This window comes from Ruditapes philippinarum, unplaced genomic scaffold (genome assembly GCF_026571515.1).
Source record: "Ruditapes philippinarum isolate M1 unplaced genomic scaffold, ASM2657151v2 ctg3080_1_1_1_1, whole genome shotgun sequence".
In the NCBI taxonomy this organism is placed as follows: domain Eukaryota; kingdom Metazoa; phylum Mollusca; class Bivalvia; order Venerida; family Veneridae; genus Ruditapes; species Ruditapes philippinarum.
This window is the reverse complement of record NW_026857125.1, coordinates 94,626-111,881: the sequence shown is the minus strand read 5'-3', so window position 1 is coordinate 111,881 and position 17,256 is coordinate 94,626. Positions and strand designations below refer to the sequence as shown.

At 32.8% G+C, this 17,256-nt stretch overlaps 1 protein-coding gene and 1 long non-coding RNA gene across 3 annotated transcripts; one reads left to right on the top strand and one right to left on the bottom strand.

Moving 5' to 3' along the window:
- Nucleotides 1–4,087: 4,087 nt before the first annotated feature.
- Nucleotides 4,088–14,850, bottom strand: LOC132748842 (uncharacterized). Of its 2 annotated transcripts, none has more exons than XR_009628325.1 (5): nucleotides 14,650–14,850; nucleotides 9,399–9,501; nucleotides 9,050–9,108; nucleotides 7,223–7,364; nucleotides 4,088–6,031 (listed from the first exon to the last, which is right to left on the bottom strand). It is a non-coding gene; the product is annotated as an uncharacterized LOC132748842 (long non-coding RNA). The 2 variants fall into 2 exon arrangements; XR_009628326.1 differs by having other exon boundaries at nucleotides 7,223–7,359.
- A 1,617-nt stretch (nucleotides 14,851–16,467) lies between these two features.
- Nucleotides 16,468–17,256, top strand: LOC132748846 (serine/arginine-rich splicing factor 11-like). Its single transcript, XM_060738500.1, has one exon. It carries the CDS (start codon nucleotides 16,468–16,470, stop codon nucleotides 17,254–17,256), a length of 789 nt encoding a protein of 262 aa, XP_060594483.1.

The window sequence follows — 17,256 nt, the reverse complement described above, 5'->3', positions numbered from 1 at the left end:
CATACCCAAAATAGAGACCGTTAAAAGTGAAATAAGAGTCATTTTTCATTGACGCGCCTATAGTATAACGCTTACATTTAGCGCGTCTTGTTAGCATAACGCTAATGACGTCACGTCAAAATATATGCACGGCCGTGCCATACCATATTTATGGAGTCGCAAGATCGGCACGGGTGTGTGAGTTAACATACACCCCAATATGTTAAACTAGTATCTAAAACAGGGATTGTTTTATAAAAACATATTTATAAGGTACATGATGCAAAAAGCGTATATTTACTTTCATTGATATATATAAGAACTATATGTGTTAGGATTACCAAATATATATTTCATTTGTATTTTTAAGTGTTTGGAGCTCTAGGGGTAGTTTTGAGTACATATGTAGTGTTATAAACAAAATTAGGCAAAAGTGGCGTCCCCTCGTCAAACTGTACAGAAGTGTTTGCATAACTGGTCATGATTTGCACCCCATGCGTGTAATTAGTTGGAAGAGTACATGTGTGGGCTCCAGTCTCACTAGGTGTTATCAGTAGAACATAAAAACATAACGTACAAATAAGTCATAAACTTACCGACACCAGCAAAAAACTATCCGACAGCCATGTTTTTCCACCGCTTCTGCGACGAAATCTCCATCGCCGCACCGGTAGACCCACCGCTTCTGCGAAAGCTATGGCCAGTGTGTACTTATCTGTAAACAGGTGGTATTAGTGGAAAACCCTTTAACAAGCCTCACATGTAAGTATTTTTGCGCATGCGCGCAAGGACAGAATCCCCCAGAGAAAACAAGGTCACGTTTTGACGACGCACAGGTGAAAGTGATTTAAAATGAGACTTTTTATACGTACTGCCGAACTGACACTTAGATTTTGTCTCGTTTATGTATCTGCTTAATTTGAAATGAATTTTTGAAGAATGCAAGTAAAAATCAAGCGTTTAAATGAAAAATACAGGTACTGCTTCTGTACGGGAACTGCTCGCATGCCAGTAGTGTAGACAATGTAGGTAATTTTGATACCCTCCTTGACAAGCCTCAGAAATAAGTGTCAATACAATCAGAAAGAAACAAACTGGTTTGTTAGTAAGAAGAACCTAGTTGTACTGTGTCAAATTTTAGGTCTCTGAGTTGGAAATTATGAAATCTGTATATGGAATAATGTTCAAAAGGTGTCCAGTTGATGGTCCCCAACCAGTACATGTGAACATTTTTTGATGATCAAGTGGGAGATTTTTCTTCGAAAAGAGGGAGATTTTTTAGAATTTGCAATAAACAAAGAAGGAAGTTCTAAACATTTAAAATAGGGAGATTACTTTAATTTGTGAAAATACCCCATATTTTAACAAAAAATCTTTGACAATATGGCCGCTAAAAGTGGGAGAGTTCACATGTATGTAATCGTTGAACTAGGCCAGTATACTGGTCAATTTAGTTGAAAGCGAAAGTAGAATATAAAATTTTAATAATTTACGCTACTAAAAACCGAAGCTGTATTTGACATTAAAATATGAAATATTGCTAACAAGCTGGTTGACACTATTTAATCTGTCATTTAAGCATTAATTTCTTTTTTTACACATTTTGTGCTATTTCTAAAAACAGGAAGTAAAATGAAAACTGATATTAAATGTAGTTAATTTATCAATCTCAAGTCAAAAAACGTAAAGTTCCAAATTGAAAATAATACAATAAAAACATTCACAACATATCACACCACGACACAAAATAATTTAACATTAATCATATAGATATCTGTAACATGACAAATTGAACTATTACGGCTGCCATGGTCGGTACAAATTGTCGGAAAGGGCGAAAGTCTATACTAATTACAAGGTACTCGTCTATACAGATTTGAAAGTCGTAAAATCTGCATGATGTCGTGAAAGTAAATATAGATCTACTGTAAGGAATAAAAGATACGTTTTTCTGAAACTTTTTCATTTTCATGAAAAATAAATTAGGTTTATATAAGGAATAGTTTGAACAAAAACATAAAAAAAAACATTACCGCATATACTGAAAAAGGTTCATGACCACCAAATTTTACTCTTGATATTTTGTCTATACAGATTTGACTGAACTATCCTAATATGTGTCCTGATTTGAAAGATCTTACCAAGTTATGTGTACTAAAAAACTTAACTTCACTAATTTTACTATATTTCACCCTAAATAATGTGTCTATACAGATTTCAACAGAGTTCATTCCGTATGATCAATAGACCACTGTCTATATTTATTTGAAAATATTTTATCATGTATAATGTGTCTATACAGATTTCACCAAATTTCATTCGGTATGATCTGTCTATACAGATTTCACCAGACTTCATTCGGTATGATCTGTCTATACAGATTTCACCAGACTTCATTCATTATGATCTGTCTATACAGATTTCACCAGATTTCATTCGGTATGATCTGTCTATACACTGGCGATTTCACCAGATTTCATTCGGTATGATCTGTCTATACAGATTTCACTAGACTTCATTCATTATGAACTGTCTATACAGATTTCACCAGATTTCATTCGGTATGATCTGTCTATACAGATTTCACCTGTGAGATTTCATTCGGTATGAATCTGTCTATACAGATTTCACTAGACTTCATTCATTATGAACTGTCTATACAGATTTCACTAGACTTCATTCATTATGATCTGTCTATACAGATTTCACCATACTTTATTTATTATAATCTGTCTATACAGATTTCACTAGATTGCATTCATTATGAACTGTCTATACAGATTTCACTAGACTTTATTTATTATGAACTGTCTATACAGATTTCACTAGATTTCATTCGGTATGATCTGTCTATACAGATTTCACCATACTTCATTCGGTATGATCTGTCTATACAGATTTCACTAGATTGCATTCATTATGAACTGTCTATACAGATTTCACTAGACTTCATTCATTATAATCTGTCTATACAGATTTCACTAGACTTTATTTATTATGAACTGTCTATACAGATTTCACTAGATTTCATTCGGTATGATCTGTCTATACAGATTTCACCATACTTCATTTGGTATGATCTGTCTATACAGATTTCACTAGATTGCATTCATTATGAACTGTCTATACAGATTTCACTATACTTAATTCATTATAATCTGTCTATACAGATTTCACTACACTTTATTTACTATGAACTGTCTATACAGATTTCACTAGATTTCATACGGTATGATCAGTCTATACAGATTTCACCATACTTCATTTGGTATGATCTGTCTATACAGATTTCACTAGATTGCATTCATTATGAACCGTCTATACAGATTTCACTATACTTAATTCATTATAATCTGTCTATACAGATTTCACTACACTTTATTTACTATGAACTGTCTATACAGATTTCACTAGATTTCATTCGGTATGATCTGTCTATACAGATTTCACCATACTTCATTCGGTATGATCTGTCTATACAGATTTCACCAGACTTCATTTTTTTATGATCTGTCTATACAGATTTTACCAGACTTCATTCATTATGATCTGTCTTAACAGATTTCACTAGACTTCATTTGTTATGATCTGTCTATACAGATTTCACCAGACTTTATTATGATCTGTCTATACAAATTTAACCAGACTTCATTCATTATGATCTGTCTATACAGATTTCAATCAGTATGATCTGTCTTTACAGGTTTCAGATTTCACTGGACATGATGTGTCTTTACCAATTTGACTTTATTCTATCTGTATGATGTTCTCATACACATATTGCTTGACTTTGTTTTGTATGAATCTAAAAATTTACCATTTTCATAAGTAACATTTTTTTTAAATATTTAATTGTTTAAGATATATAAGGTCATTTCCATAAAAGTACTGGTAGGAGCAAATCATGTTCATCTAAAATTGCAAGAACTTTTTCAAAACTACATTGCTACTACAGACCAAGACAATTTTAATTTCTTAGTGTCAACATAAAAGTGGACATTCCCTCTACACCAGTAATAACAGTTGTATATCTAAGTTCACTCTCTGAAAGAGTAAGTCATAGCAGTACCAAACCTTGACAACAGGAAAGAAAAGACAAAACAATTAACAGCTGTAATATAGTTTTATTTTGTACTTTATGGTCTTAAAAGTAACTCATGACACTCATTGATACATGTATTGCTAATAGATGCTCACACAGGACATCAATATATCAAGCGAAAAGCCAAAAATGGAAATTACATTTAATGATATTAATGAGGAAAAAAAAAACAATTGTGAAGCAACACCTGGTCTTTCCACAGAAAAGAACATCATCCAAAAAAGTAATTTAACCTTGTACATTGTAACTACTCATTGGAAAACGATAAGCAAAAACATTTTGTACTTTCATTAAGCCAAACATCTGTTTCTTCTCCCAGTATGTTTGTGTACATACTACATGACAAGTTAACATATTGATGGCTGAAGCAACACTGGTCTAACTTTAAAAAAAAAAATTCTTCAAAAATTACTTTTTTTTACATTTTTAGCCTCATTGCATGAAATACACAAGTAAATAAAATATTATAAATAATTGTGAAATTTTATTGTTTTTATTTACCACTTGGAAAATATTAAATACAAAAACTAAGAATGATAGAGGAAAGAGAAATGTAAGTTAATTGTAACAAATTACTGTACTAGGAATATGGGGAAAAAATATATTAAACAAGAGGGCCATGATAGCCCTGAGGTCGCTCACCTGTATATAGCCCCCCCCCCCCCGCAACGTTGCAGGGCCAATTTAACCCAAGGGCTTTTATTTGCACAAACTTAGTAGACACCCATAAGAAGATGCTTCATGCTAAACATCTAAGCTCTAGCTCATTGGGCTTTTTAAAAGAAGATTTGTTTAAGTTTTTACTATATGCATATAGGGAAAATCAATGACCCCCTGGGGCGGGGCCAATTTAACCCAAGGGCTTTTATTTGCACAAACTTAGTAGACACCCATTAGAACATGTTTCATGCTAAATATCTTAGCTCTAGCTCTTTGGGTTCTTTAAAAGAAGATTTTTAAGTTTTTACTATATGCATATAGGGAAAATCAATGACCCCCCGGGCGGGGCCAATTTTGACCCCAGGGCTTTTATTTGAACAAACTTAGCAGACACTCACTAGAAGATGTTTCATGCCAAATATCTAAGCTCTAGCTCTTATTGTTTTTTAAAAGAAGATATTTAAAGTTTTTTCTTTCGGTTGCCATGGCAACCAGAGTTCTGCATGGAATTTAATTCTTTGAACAATTTTTAAAGGTGACCACCAAAGGAACATTCCTGTGAAGTTTGGATGAAATTGGATTAGTGGTTTATGAGGAGATGTCATTTAAAGTAAAAGTTTACGGACGCCGGACGAAAAGTGATCACAAAAGCTCACCCTGTCACTTTGTGACAGGTGAGCTAAAAACGTCACAAAATTTGAGTACATGTATAACTTGGATGGTGAACAAAGCTATAGATACAAGTGCCATGCCATGTTTAATTATAAAGAGCTGCAAAAAGCTTTTCTTTGACAACTTAGAGATATCACCTTACTTTATGCAAAATGTTCTAAAAGTTAATTAGGATTTTACTTGAAAACCTGACTTGCAATATGTTTTCAGATTATCAATTTATTGATGCTATAAACATTAAATAAAAACATATAATTCTATGAAAGTATTGGATTTAATTTGCAACCAGCACAGACTGACACAAAACTGTGCCAGCTAGTTTATAAGGGTATACACTCTTTGCAGCTTGGACAATAAGACCCTTCCAACCATGTTGGCAATTAAGTGTGTGGTTCGATCAACTGGCAACTTATATGATAAATTCAATATGAAAATACAATTATGTCATATCCTCCGTGTAAATGCATAACTACTTGAATGTTATTTATGTGTCTGATAATTTTGTGCCGTGGCACAAACGACTAGATTCTCTTTATCTTAATAGGACGCTTCAGGGTAAAAATGTCACTCCATTCAATCGACCCTTTCTTGTTTGTAGTTTGGTTTTCTTTGAATCACCTGTAAAAAATGACAAAAGTTTACTTTACTCTACATTGAAAGCAACATTTATAACATTGTTTCTACCAAAATTGTGATCACCTAAATAAATACACAAATTTTAAACTTAAATTCGGGCACTAAGTGTTCAATTTTGGTTAAGGCTTTCTTCCAAAGCATGTAGTGCTTTGATATTTTTAGATTTTATGTACAGTTAAACCTGTAAGTAAAGACCACTCATGGGAATGGCAAAATGTGGTATTTATTTACTTGTCAGTTTTTATCACTTAAGGACGTTTTTGGAAGTTTTCATATAGACATATAGGCAAAATTAAAACTGTTCAATAGAATTTCTTTAAACTTGGCATGTAAGATGTTGTTAGAATATGATAACAGAAACATTTTTAGCGAAAAAAAAATTTGGGTCACCGTTCTCGTTTTTGAGTCATCTGCCTTTGAATTGGACTTTTTTTTAAATTCAAGGGCAGATAATTTACAATGAAGGGAATTAATACATTTTTTTTCTTATTTTCATCAAGCTTACCTTCATTTTAGTTGATATGCAAAATTTCAAAAACAAATTTAGAGTGGGTAGTTTTTATTCCCACTTCTTCTTTTAACCTGTGCATTTTTTCTTTAAAAAAATGGCCTGTTTTTTAAGGATTTAAAGTACCTTTATTTTCATTGAAAAAAAAGTTAATGGAAATGTTGTAAAGAATTGCATATTATTATGTATTGTACTCAACAATAAAAAGAAAAGCATAATCCAGAAGTAAAAACAAGAATTCATTTGAGTATGTATAAGTTATCTGCCATTGAAATGACCTCAAATAAGTAGAAAAGTCTGACAATTCCCTTGAGACGTTTTAGGAAAGCGTTTTCAGGGAAGGTTCTGTTGAAATAATAAATTTGTGAAAATTGCTATTTAGTTTGGTCTTTTAAGTAAAATATGTCTCAAAATTTATTGTCACTGAATAGGGACATCACTGAGGTGGCAGGATGACTGACAGTCTAAATTGACTACACATCTGACTGACGGTCTAAATTGACTACACATCTGACTGACGGTCTAAATTGACTACACATCTAATGTTTCTAAGTTCTGACATTCTGAAGTTGGTCGGTAAGATATAATTCAACCTTTAAAATAAGTTTTCAGAAACGTGCAGAGTTTGTGCTATATGTTGTATGAAGTTAAGGAAAAATACATACTTAGTTGAATGTTACACGGCTTTGTTTTTGGATTTGTTGAGAAATTGTGTACAGTAGTCTTCAAGCCTCGCTGTAATCACTGTCTGGAAAAACTTGTAAAATTGCACATTGGAGTACCTCTGTGTTGCACTGCTCTACTACGCTTGAATGGAAGAGAACAATATTGTTTAAACAATTTATTATGGGTAAAGGGTTTGATGCTGCTTCCAACAATAATTCAGTCATATCACGACGGCAGTAAATACTTGCCCTCCTACAAAGTTTACCAGGTATACTAGTAAATGTTAACTTGCACTACAGGATTTTAATATAAGTTAATGTCACATATAACTAGAACTATCGCTGAATGCGATTCATACCCCCACCAATGTCCTTGACAGAAGACAACTTGGAAAGGTGGTTAAGGGAATAACTTAAGTGACACAAATACATAAAAAGAAATTATCTCTGGTGAAAAAAAGACTAATTGTACAGGTAATAGTAAAAATATCTATTATCAAATCATGTTCGAAACAGTTACAAATAACCTTTCATTTTCCCAATATACTAAACTTTTTATAAGTCAATTTTTGACCTTCAAGTGTGGCCTTGACCTTCAGCTGGCACAAGGGTAAGATGGGTTCTGCACATCGCCCAATTGGAGTGAACATTTGAGTAAAGTTTGAAGAAAATCCTTCCATTAGTATAGAATTTATAGAGCGGACACAACATATTGTCTAGTATTGATTGTATGTAAATTTAAAGACTTAAAAAGGGGCATAACTTTGTCAAAATCCAATACAGAGTTATGAAACTTGACCTGCATATCGTAATTGTGACACCTCATATATCTTTTAAGTTTCAAGCAAATACCTATGCTAGTTTCCGAAATATTCAAGAACATGTTTTAATCTAAGAACATTTTCCAAGTCAATTTTTGACCTTCAAGTCTGACCTTGACCTTTAGCCTGCACAAAGGTGACATGGATTCTGCACATAACTTTGTTTAGGTGAACATTTGAGAAAAGTTTGAAGAAAATCTTTCAATTAGTGTAGGACTTACAGAGCGGACACGACATATTGTGTAATATTTGATTGTTTGATATTTGACCTTCAATTGTGACCTTGACCTTAAAATGACACATGGGCAACATGAGTTCTGCACATCCCCTTGTTGAGGTGAACATTTTAGCCAAGTTTGAAGAAAATCTTTCAATTATTGTAGGACCTACAGAGCGGACACGACATACTGTCTAATATATGATTGTGTTTGATATTTGACCTTCAATTGTGACCTTGACCTTGAGCTGACACATGGGCAACATGGGTTCTGCACATCCCCTTGCTGAGGTGAACATTTGAGCCAAGTTTGAAGAAAATCCTTCAAGTGGTATAGGAGTTATAGAGCGGACACGAAAATGGAGACGGACGGACGGACCGACCGACCGACCGACTGACCGACCGACCGACCGACGCGACAAAGCGAATCCATTATAGCCCCCCCCCCACATTTTGTGGTGGGGGTATAATAATGCAATACATGGCACCAAAGTAAATATTAAAGACCAGGAGGTCTTCTGCACAAAAAAGCATTTAGCCATCCCAACAGTAGAGACTTGTGAAGAATTCCATTGTTCAAATTGAATATTATATTAAAGTCATGAAAATGTGGACTTCTTCATGTTTCCAATGATTTTTTTTAAATATTTCTGACTGTATTGTTATTTAAAAACAATTATGGAATCCTATCAAGTTATATTCATTGATAGACATGACAATATGTATAATATTAATTTAGTATCAAATCTGAAGAATCCATTACATATATAAACATGTGTATACATGTACCTTGTTAGAACCTGAGCTCCTTAATTTCACTGAAGCATTCATACTATCCCTCTGTCCACCTGCAACACATGGGAGATAAATGCTATAATACTTCAATAGTAAGTAAATAATAAATATTTACATTAAAATAAGCAACTTTTTATTTCATATATGAATGAAACAGAGACACTGTTCCCTGGGTTTTAAATCAAGCTAAAAATGATTATGTCACTTAAAATATGGAATTTAAAATTGCATACACAACCCTAACCAAGTCTAGCACTGCTGCAAACATAGACTTGCGAAGGGTAAAAGTCCTCCAGTTATTCAAATAATCTTAAGTTCGAATACATTTAATATGAATACAAACTTTTAGATTTGTCTTCAGCTGTAGAGGTGTGAGAGGTTCTAGAGGTATGACCTTGTAGACATGGTGTTGGCGTACTTGATGGGTTTGATCTACATACATCTCTCTGAAAGCAGTACAAATTTATTTACAGATAATTTAAATTTGCATTCTGTAGGCCTACATATGATTGATAAATACAATTATTCACAAAAAGTAATAAAAATATGTGTGAAATGTAATCTATTATAGCTCATATGATTTATTAACTATATTGCCTTATGTGGCATCAGAAGGTAACAATCTGTAATGTCCCATGCAAACATCTTATATCATGGCACCAGACAGTATTGAACAAGATATAACAATGGTCGTAGGACAGGGGGGACCGTGAGACAGGGCAAACCATACCAGGACGGACCATATCTTTGGAAATGGCGGACCATGACTCGAGATGAGGCGGACCGTGATTAATTTCAAATTTAATACTGCTATTTCATTTATTTATTTTTTTATCTTTTGATATCAATATTATCTATCAAAAACAAAAAAAATTTAAAAAAATAAATTAATATAATTTTATACTAGTACATGTATACAATGTATACTTAGAGTATTAACATTTACAGTACCCTTGCAATTATAAGTATAAAATAGGTAGCGTAAGATAGACTTTAGTGGGAATGGATTGAAAAAATCTTATAAGTAAAACATATTTTCCTTCTGCACTGAAGTTAATAAATTGTAATATTTTTTTTATATAATCCATTCATAACATTTAAGTTGTATAAAGGAAAAATGATTATTTATATTAGTTAATTCCTTACTAACTATGGGAAAACCCAAAAATTTTATATAAAAATGTTTTAAAAAATTGGGTAAACAGACACCCATTTTAAAAGTTTATAAATGAAAATTTAACCCTTGTAAAAAGGAAATTTCAAAATTAAAGGGGAAGTAACCGGGGAGAAAGGTCAAAAAAGAAAAAAATTTTCCCATCAAGACACTTTCCACCAAAAAATAAATAAATTCTGGATAGGTGCGCAATTTTGTAATGTCACTCATCATCATTTTATGCTATTGTGTTGTATGTCAGATGTGAAAAACAGCCCTTTTCTTTATGTGTTGTTAAATGAAGTTTTACCCTCTTAATATTTATATCTGCTGTCTGTCATATTTAAGAAACAATGACTTGTAATTATATCTCTGTAATTGGTCAATTATCACCAGCATAATGTCAAACTCGATGCGTTATTAATAATTTCATTAAACAAATTTATTATAAATTAATAAACTGCATTAATGTATGTACAGTGCACTCCAGATACAACGAGATCGTTGGGACTTCGGATGATTCCTTGTTATAACCGAGTCTCGTTATAACCGGGGACAGAACAAATTGGGGAAATCCGACACTGTCAGCATCATTAATTTCTACTTTCGTGTGCATCCTTTTAGAAAAGTATATAATGGGAGGTAACTCTTTGCAATCAGAAGTTTTTTGTTTTATTTAAATATGCATGTATATAAATATATCTAGCTATCATCGAATTTCAAACAAAACATGAAAACACAACCTACGTCTAACGCGCGTGTGTTTTTTCATTAATATGTACATTTTAAAATTTGTTTCCAAAACGTTGCATTTCTCACGAACAGCGAATAACACTGCAAGACATTAACCTCTTCCTTTCTTGTGACAATTTAGCCGGAGCGCAGACAAAACAAGGCTGACACATTTGATTTCTAATTGCTTGACCCATTATCTCGTCCCACATCAATAATTTCTTCCTTAATTGACCTTTATTATTGGTCATCATGGTTTGTCTCAAGGTGACCAACTGATGCAGACGAAGTGCAAATGAAGTGACCTCGTTAAATTCTGAAAAATATGCATTGGACAGCGAAATTATGTACGTTGTAACCGATATCTCACTAAAACCGAAAAACGATCTCATTATAAACGATAAAAAATGAAAGGAAAATAGATTGAAAAAGGCCGGGACACAGTAGAATGTACGTTTGTAAGTGGTACCTTGTCCTTGTTAAAAACTGTTCTCATTGTTAAAGTGGAGTAGACTGTATATGTTTATAATGATATTAAAAGAAAAAAAAAGAAAATGAATTGACACTATTTAGATATTTTTATAACATTTAATTCCGAACCGCCTCGTCTTGAGTCAGGTTCCGCCCTGTCCCAAAATATGGACCACCCCATCCAAACATACGGTCTGCCCTGTCTCAACGATCCGCCTGTCCGTAATTCATAACATTAATACAATATAACACAAATCCATTTTTTTCCATTTTCATCTTTTCTATATTTTGATATTAAATGAATAACAAGATTAAACAAATGTTTATGTCAAATCAATCATTCAATGCGACTAACACTTTTGTTTCACTCATTCGCAAAAATCATTAGAGAGGGTATCATGTTGCCCTAGGCCGCTTTTTTTAGTAATATCGGAAAAATGGCGAATTTGGAATAGAGTCATCTACGTTAAAAAATCGTTACATTCAATCAAATTTGAGTTCTATCGTATAAGTACCTAATCTCACACCCAACCTATTCTCAAACCTTTCATTCATGTGCTGTTATTTTTTTACTAGAAGTGACTATGATGTCCTGAACTTGTGTGCATAAAAGCTTAGTTTTTCTGACAGACATGTCTGCTGATGTCAAATGAAAAAACAGTGCATAGGAACAAATATTTACAAAACATATTTTTATTACTTTGCGTAATTTCAAACAAATTGCTATTACCTTTGTAAGTCCCATAAATACACCATTAACTATTTGTGAAAATGAATATTATAGACAAAAATATCTTAAAGCAGGTAACTGCATCGTGTAGGGTACTTCATTGTCATGTGATAGTCGTATAACAATCACTTTGTTGGCTAAACTAAACAATAGAATTTTAGAGATACTTAAAGGGGTTTGAGATTAGGTTCTTTATTTTAAGAGACCATGTTAGTTTTAAAGCAGAGGGTTGTGCTTTTCCAAGATTGAAATAGAGCTTTTTTAATAGTTGAATTTCAGTCAAATTTTACAGAAATGTTACATAAAGATTAAAGTGTACATATGTAAAGAATTTTTATAAAGATATATTTTTATTTACATTAAAAGACCTCTTGAATGCTTAGAGGTTTGAGAAATGATTAGTCCACGATACAAACCGTTCAAAAGGCTTTTTATCCCGAAACCAAGTGCCTATGGTTTTAACTGCAAATTGCATATAAGAAACTAAGGCCGTAAGGGAAGTAACTCATACTATCTGAACCCCATCTGCGAATTATGATGAACGTTGATTGTCATGATTATGACAAGTAAGAGATTCAACAATATTATTTTATCACAAAAGACTGTCCATGCGCAATTGGCGCAAAGATATAAACGAATGTCAGACGTTTCACACCCAAGATGTTTCACTATTGAGACGTTTCACTCCCAAGACGGTTCACACCTAGACGTTTCACTCCCATTTTGTCAATTGTATGGACGTTTCACTCCCAATTTTTAGAGATGTTTACCAGAAAAGTTAACAAATTTTAATTTCATTAATATTAAACAGAGTAAAAATGAAATTCAATTTAATGTTTCATTTTGTTGATTTCAAAAGTATTGTTTATACAAATTATTAGAAGATTACTCATTTAATTATTGGTTGAGTGATAAGAGGTGTAAATAAATTTTAAAAAGACTGAAATATCACTTTTATTATAAGTGTAACAACATGAGAAAATTCTATTTATAGTAGATTTAAAAAAAAAATAGAATAACATAGGAAGAACAACAAAGACATATTAAAAGTATCAGTTTAAATATTGAAATCACTACCAGAGGTCATTATAATAAAAAATATCAATATACTAAATATATTGACAATATAAATGATTTTTTTGTAAGTCTGAAACAATGAAATGCGAAACATGTGTATAAAATATTTATTTTTTTAAATTATTTTCTTTATCAATTTATTAAACAGTAGCCATTTTACAAACTTAAACTTGTAATTATGGTGTTATCTCATCACCTAATTAGTTGTATAAACACTGAGACAATCAACTAGCAGTTTGACACCACTATTAAATCAGTTGTATAAACACTGCAATTAAGCAAAAACAGTTTACTAATCAGTGGTTTATTGGACCATTAAAATATTTTTTGACAACAGCCAATTTAAACAGAAACTTCTCCATAAGTTTTGACTTTGACTTCCATAAGTTTTGTTTATATAATACTTAATTTTAGTCACAAAAATATGATTATGCATGACAAATATTGAAAAAGTCCCAATGCTTCTAATTTAATTTAAAGATATTTCTGATTTCAATGGCCATTAAATTTTTTGACATATATCGCAAAAGCACTGAACTAACATTAAATAATTTAACAATTTTGTATCCCATGTTTAAAATTAACAACAAAAAAACACGTTACTCAAAGTTAATTGTTGTCAAAAGATTGTTATGCTTTAAATTATAATTGCCTATTGAGTCCATGTTTACAATAAATCAAATAGTTAGTTTTATTATTGTGTTATTTTAATCAAAAATATTTTTTTCTTTAAGTGAAATGAAATGATATCTACTGAGTTTTAAGTCATTGACAAAAAAAGTGAAATCCCCATGGCATTTAATTTATTTTTTTTTTTTTAAATTTAAGGTCTATTTTAGTTCAATTCAATTAAATATTTTAGGTCTATTTTCGTATATCATAAGTATCAAAATAATTTTGGTATAAAAAGGTAGTGAAACGTCTTCAAGACGTTGGGGCCTCCGTGGCCGAGTGGTTAAGGTCGCTGACTTGAGATCACTGGTCCCTCACCGCTGTAGGTTCGATCCTCACTTGGGTCGAAATCTTTCATGTGAGGAAGCCATCCAGCTGGCTTACGGAAGGTCGGTGGTTCTACCCGGGTGCCCGCTCGTGCCTGAAATAATGCCCGGAGGGGCACCTGGGGTCTTCCTCCACCAATAAAAGCTGGAAAAAAATCGACGAAAAAATCTCGGCGGGACGCTCTAGGATGGCCCGACTTGAGTGTACGGTCGCCCATATGGGCTTTCCGGCGGCGACCTTAAATAAACGCATTAAAAAAAAAAAAAAAATTCAAGACGTTTCACTCCCATTTGGGAGTGAAACGTCTTGGTGTGAACCGTCTTGGTGTGAACCGTCTCAATAGTGAAACGTCTGTCTACCGATATAAACTGATAAAGATGTTAGCTTTAATCTTGTAAAAATAAACCTTTTAACATAACAAAATAACCATACCAAGACTTCTGAAACCCTTTGGTCACATATCCTCGATGATATCTAACACTGTATTCCCTTTCATACTCGTCTAGTTGAAAACATCGGCTGGCGGCCATTTTCCTGATGTTTTGCTGAAAATCGTTCTGTCAGACGGTTTACGGCAGATAAATTTGTATAGACAAGGGGCATGAAATCTGTATAGACTTTCGCTTTAACGCAAATGGTCGAGGTTCGGGTAACTGTATCACCGGTCGGTCGTTTTAGGTCAGACACTCATATTGATATTTCCATAGACTTACATTATAAGAAATGGTCCCTAATCCTACATTAAAATTGAGTTTTCATGCTAAAGAGGTGATTTTTCTAGCAGAATGAAATGCCTGACACATAAAAATGTTCCTGCCAACCATTTTTTTTGCAAAATGACTTCAAAGAGGATTACCCCCCCATTTCATTGAAATTTTCTGCTGATCACAGGATTGACATAAATGCAAATATCCAAGTCAAAATTATCATAGAGACTCATGAAATATTTCATTTTCTTCAGAAAACAATGTAGTGTTACTTTTTAAATTAGTTCTTATACTTAAAAATACCCAATTTTCATCCAATCACCTCATGTATATGAATCATATGGTTTTGTGACTTACCAAAATTGTGGAACTTTTATAACATGTAACCTTTAGGAACTGATACATGATACCATTAGGCAGTACCATCCAAACATTCTTGTTGCTACTCTGTGTAAAATTCTTATCATTAAAATAAGTCAATAAATTTTAGGTTCAGGATTTAAAAACATAAACATCTAAAGGTATAAGATACATCAAGCACATAAACATGAACAGAAGGCAAAAAGAGCAGGAAAGACTTCGGAAGAGAATAATGAGGGAAAACTTCTCAAACCCACCAGAAATTTGTCACTCAGAATCTCAGGTATATGACAATTGTACTCTGAGTAAATACTGCAGCAATTGTGCAATTTTCAGATTTTTATGAAAGTTCATCCTAGAACTGTAATATGCCTAAGTGTCTGAGATATCATAAATCAAATATTGTTTTCTTTATCAAGTACCACTTTATTTAAATATTTTATACATCGTATTCCTTTTTTACTCAAGTTGCCTGTAGAAGATGATTAAATCTGAACAGACTGTTCTGTTTTTATACCCAATGTCCAATATACTTAGTTCTGCTTTTACATTTACAGAGTCTGTTGAGATCTGGCTATCATGTTAAAAAACACAGTTTGACAAACCAATTTTGCAACTCGTATTTCTTTTCTACCTCTGATAACATCAATATTGTTGTCATTTCAGGTATTCACTCACACTTACTATTATATAATATTATATTATATTATATTGTATTATATTTGCAGGTAATGGCTATTAATCCGTATAGATTTTCTGAAATGATTGGTGATTCGCGCACTGAGATTACAGATGATGTGGTGCAGATAGCCATAAATCTGATGAATATCTGTGGATAAAAACTACATACAGTATCAACAGAGAATAAGGAAGCAACAATCTCGTTCAAATAGATCGCCAGAAACACTCAAACTACAACAGATAAGTGATAAAGTGCGAAAAAAAAAGAGCACGATCAGAACGCTCTCCAGAAACAGTGAAAATCCATCTAATTTCAGATAGCAATAGAAAAAAGAGAGCACGATCTGAAAGGTCTCCAGACATGGTGAAAGCTAATAAGTGTATTGACAGAAGTAGAAAAAAAGAGTACGACCTGAAAGGTCTCCAGACATGGTGAAAGCAAATAAGTGTATTGACAGAAGTAAAAAAAAAGAGAGCTCGTTCCGAACTTTCCCCAGATGCAATGGAAGTGTATAAAACTACAGATAGAATAAATAGAAAGAGAGCTCGATCTGAAAGGTCTTCAGAAACAGTGAAAATAAATCAAATTTCCGATAGCAATAGAAAAAAGAGAGCACGCTCTGAAAGGTCTCCAGACATGATGAAAGCTAATAAGTGTATTGACAGAAGTGGAAAAAAAAGAGCACGATCTGAAAGGTGTCCAGACATGGTGAAAGCTAATAAGTGTATTGACAGAAGTAGAAAAAAAAGAGCACGATCTGAAAGGTGTCCAGACATGGTGAAAGCTAATAAGTGTATTGACAGAAGTAGAAAAAAAAGAGCACGATCTGAAAGGTCTCCAGACATGATGAAAGCTAATAAGTGTATTGACAGAAGTAGAAAAAAAAGAGCACGATCTGAAAGGTCTCCAGACATGGTGAAAGCTAATAAGTGTATTGACAGAAGTAGAAAAAAAAGAGCACGATCTGAAAGGTGTCCAGACATGGTGAAAGCAAATAAGTGTATTGACAGAAGTAGAAAAAAGAGAGCTCGTTCCGAACTTTCCCCAGATGCAATGGAAGTGTATAAAACTACAGATAGAATAAATAGAAAGAGAGCTCGATCTGAAAGACCTCCAGAAACAGTGAAAATAAATCAAATTTCCGATAGCAATAGAAAAAAAGAGCACGATCTGAAAGGTGTCCAGACATGGTTAAAGCTAATAAGTGTATTGACAGAAGTAGAAAAAAAAGAGCTCGTTCCGAACTTTACCCAGATGCAATGGAAGTGTATAAAACTACAGATAAAATAA

Bases quoted from the DNA above. Each gene is read 5' to 3' on its own strand.
- LOC132748846 (XM_060738500.1), top strand. From the start codon at position 16,468: ATGGAAGTGTATAAAACTACAGATAGAATAAATAGAAAGAGAGCTCGA.